At 41.3% G+C, this 3,901-nt stretch overlaps 1 protein-coding gene across 1 annotated transcript; it reads right to left on the bottom strand.

Moving 5' to 3' along the window:
• Nucleotides 1–2,403: 2,403 nt before the first annotated feature.
• Nucleotides 2,404–3,126, bottom strand: EI90DRAFT_3137145 (uncharacterized protein; the record flags this gene model as incomplete). Its single annotated transcript, XM_039064834.1, has 1 exon — nucleotides 2,404–3,126. One exon carries the CDS (start codon nucleotides 3,124–3,126, stop codon nucleotides 2,404–2,406), a length of 723 nt encoding a protein of 240 aa, XP_038908130.1.
• Nucleotides 3,127–3,901: the final 775 nt, after the last annotated feature.

The raw sequence follows: 3,901 nt of genomic DNA, 5'->3' as shown, positions 1-3,901 counted from the left end.
ATCTTCTCAATGTCACGGCCCCCTCCTGCACCCGAACGCTATAGAAATGGGCCAATTAGGCCCCATTTTTATAACAAAAATTGCTGAGAGATTATTCAATTAAGAAGTCCCTCCACCAAATTCTCACTAATTCTCACTATGACACTTTTGTTCAGCTGTGTCTAACTGACCCTAACTCACGCTTAGAGTGACGTGTTAGTTTTATATTAGCTAACAACTAATATTTGCTTTTATCTTTTGGAGCAAATGAACCAACCACTGGTGAGGAGAATTAAACTTTTATTTCTACCTGAGGTTTGAGAGGGGGCAGAAGCGGCGGCCTTTTATGCTTTTCAGAGGCCTCTCTACTCCCACGCCTCGCACTAGTTACATGTGCTACATTTGTATTATAGATAGTTCTAGAATGATATAGGGGCTTGGGCTGTGTAAGCTTAATAATGGACTTAGGACATGACTCAGCAATAAGTAATTCATTTCTTTGTCTTTTGGGCCGATCTTAGCGGGATCTTGTAGCGCTGAAGCTATGCTCTACACCGCCTTAATTACGAACGGTTATCTTTAGAAATGACTCGGCTATAAAGGAACTTTCTAGACTGTTCTCTAATTGACCCCTTTTTGTGAAGCCGCATCATTACTAATGTTCTAGAGCCTTCCCAATTAATTAACTGATCCGCGGACTTCTGAATCACTTTATGCTTATGATCCGAGATCCAGATCATCAATCATTCCTTTGTTCCGATTTATTTGAGCTTAAAATCAAAAGGTTTTGATGAATCATGGGAAAATATACAAGATCCGGTTTTTTAGCATTTTCTCCTCTTCTGATGCGATCAAAAACTGTCCGCCCGCGCCGGGGAATACTCTATCATATGGTACTCGGTCCGCCAGACTTCCGGGCGCCAATATATTTCCCTTGACTCACATTACTTTTTGTAAGAATTAGCAAATAAATATATATGAATTATAAGGTGTTTCGCCGTTTGAGCGATATCTCCGTCAGTTTTGAAGCTTTTAGAATGAAACAAAACCGTGGATAAAGTTAAAAAACAGTCCTTTCAGATGGTAAAAAGATTACAGTCAAAAGTTTACTGGTTCTCGAGATATTCACATTTCTTTCCCAATGTTCCTTCTTATTCTGCCGTCTATGTGCTATTTTCTTGTTGTAGGGATATATTCTTTGAATATTACACCTATGCCAAGTTCTAGGCATGATTGTAGTAGATTAAATCTCATACTACATGGGTGTAGATAATTTATAATGATCTAATGTCTGTCCAGTCTCATAAAGATCATGAGATCTGTTAAACGTCTGAACTTGTCACCTGTTCGTTGACTATTCTGATAGATCATTGTTTTATTCTTTGAATATTATTTCTCCTACAAACAGGCACAGCGGGATAATTGCAGTCCCTTGCAATTTCACACTAATTCTCAACCATTCTTCCTGTTAGTCAATTGACCCTCGATTTTTCCCTGTCGTTCATGCCAATTCTCTTGTTTCTGAGTCTTCGGTGTCAATGGAGTAGTTTGAATCAGTTATCGGGGTGGAAATAAGTTGCTAGAGAAATTTGGGCTGTCCTTTGGATCAGTGGTATATGGAGAGGTAGGTTCCATAGTTTTCCTAACACAAGAAGTACACATATGTCGCTTAACCATGTGTTGCCGCTTTATAGTCCCTGATTGTCAATCAGTCCATAGTTGCATAAGGATAAAAATAAGGAATAGCATATTGGATTGCAGAGGAACACGCGCGCATTTATGGTCATTCATTCTGCAATGTTTTTGTTTCTGTTTTCGAGGTTTAATTTTATTCAAGGTTGAACTTCTCCGGTACACTAACCATTCGTTCCTTGAATTTTCTATGTTTTCATCAGATAAAAGAAAGTCATAAAAAAAAGATTGCATAAGGGAACATAGATTTGCGGCTATACAGGTTTTCAACCTTTGATACTTGTGATTGGGAATACCAGGAGTAGTTTCAGGTCGACACTATTCCTTGGTATTATACTCCTCCCTCCACCAATCCTCTTTTCGCTCTACAGGCCATATTTCTTCTGCATATAATACCCTATTATCCAACCGATAAGTTTCCATCGCCACTTGCAGTTCCTCCAATGTATCCAAGTTGAGTTGCTGGACTCTTCCATAGATTTGATCTTGAAATTCGCGATAGAATGCCAGTGGGTTATTTTTCCGTGGAATAGTCAGATGCATCGTTGCATGGTACAAATGTTCCCGGAGTATTCGCCAAGAATTCCATAAATGGAACTCCATTGACTTTACCACATGATACTCAGAGCAAATTGCGGCTTCCAAGAGAATCCTTCCAAAGATCAATTCCATTACCTCTTCAAGATCTTTGATCATCGGCATGACTTTATATGGTTTGAATAGACTTCCTAATCAATGCGGATTCGCTCGGAGATCCATTTCATCTTGGACTAGATTGAGACAGTCCCAGGTTGTCTTCCAAGTTCTATCCAGGTCGGATTCTAACTGAGTTAGATGGTTGTTTAATACCACGTTAATAAATTTTACCCCTTTCGGATATCCCTGATTATAATCACTCCGCATCTTTTCTTTAAGTAAAGCTGAAAATGCGGGGGATACTCCTACTTGAGTACGTGGGGTGAACTCAAAAACAGGTTCAGCATTGTCATGATTGAGTATGGGTGATGCCGGTTTTAAATTGGGAAGCGGGAATTCAGGTTTGTCCGGAATGGGAGCGGAAACGGACCGGTTTCGGTAATTCCATTTAGCAGCAGCACTACCCATGGGCTGATCACTTGAAGAAGAAGTTGTGGGTAGGTCCGAGCTGGAATCACTTGGGCATCCATAGGCCAGGTCAAATACTTCCTTCCCACACATTAAAATATCTGATCTGATTCCGTCACATTTCTGGAATCCTTGCTGGGCTTTCTCCAAAAGGGGATCTAATTCAGAATCCGTTTCCCATTGAACTGAATTCATAGGTGAGTCGGATCCAAATGTAGTACTTTCTTTGTCGACTTCGCTTTCCTCGGGATTTCCCGTTCCGAGGAAAAGGGTCTTAGGGATAGCTGGAGTCTGGCTGGCGGTTATGACCAGAATGGTCTTGAAAACGACTTGAGTGTTTGGGAATTGCATATTGATAAGTTTCTTTCAGATGTTCAGGTGTTAGACGCTGAAGGCTTGTTGAGCCATCGACCCCTGGTGGTGCTGCAGTTTTATAGTTCGATGTCTCTATTCCTCTTGTCTTCATCCTCCTTGGGAACCTATCGTTACGCTCGGGTGGCTACACGTTCAATCGGCCTAGTCGTTCTCAATCCATTGGCTCAGCCTCATTTTTCCGTCTATCACTCCCTTTCCTCATGTTCTGTCATCAATTCTCCTGTCTCCTTCATTCACTTGTCTAGTTTGGTTGTCCGTTTTTCGCGGGTTTGATGCGTCTTTAGTTCTTTCCCCCCTTTTCTCATTCTCGCTACACTAATCAGCCTCATGTTCCATTGTTCTACTATTTCTTTCTCCATCATTTTCGCACTTCTCACAGATCCTTGGCTTGATTATCATCACGTCAACTCATCAAATCTCTCATGCTCCATCCTTTTCACAGTCTGGCTCTGACTACTGTCGCATCAACTTCATCAAATCTCGCCTTGCACTTCTCGCACCGCTTAACTTGATTACCAACATGTCAACTCATCAACCCTTGCCTTTTACTCTGCCAATTTTCCACCTGATTCTCAACTCTCGATTCTCTTCTCAGTATTCTCATGTCTGCACGGATTTATCATTCGGATCCTGTGCACCGCCTGAAGTTCCCCTTCTCCTCAGATTATGGGTTTTTCCCTGATTGAGCGTTTACTCTCCCTATGCATCCACTCCTTTATTTCTCTGCCTTCGGCTTCGACTTCCAGATCTC

This window comes from Cantharellus anzutake, assembly GCF_015039405.1.
Source record: "Cantharellus anzutake strain C23 chromosome Unknown EI90scaffold_181, whole genome shotgun sequence".
NCBI classification, from domain to species: Eukaryota; Fungi; Basidiomycota; class Agaricomycetes; order Cantharellales; family Hydnaceae; genus Cantharellus; species Cantharellus anzutake.
This window is presented reverse-complemented; position numbering and strand designations above follow the sequence as displayed.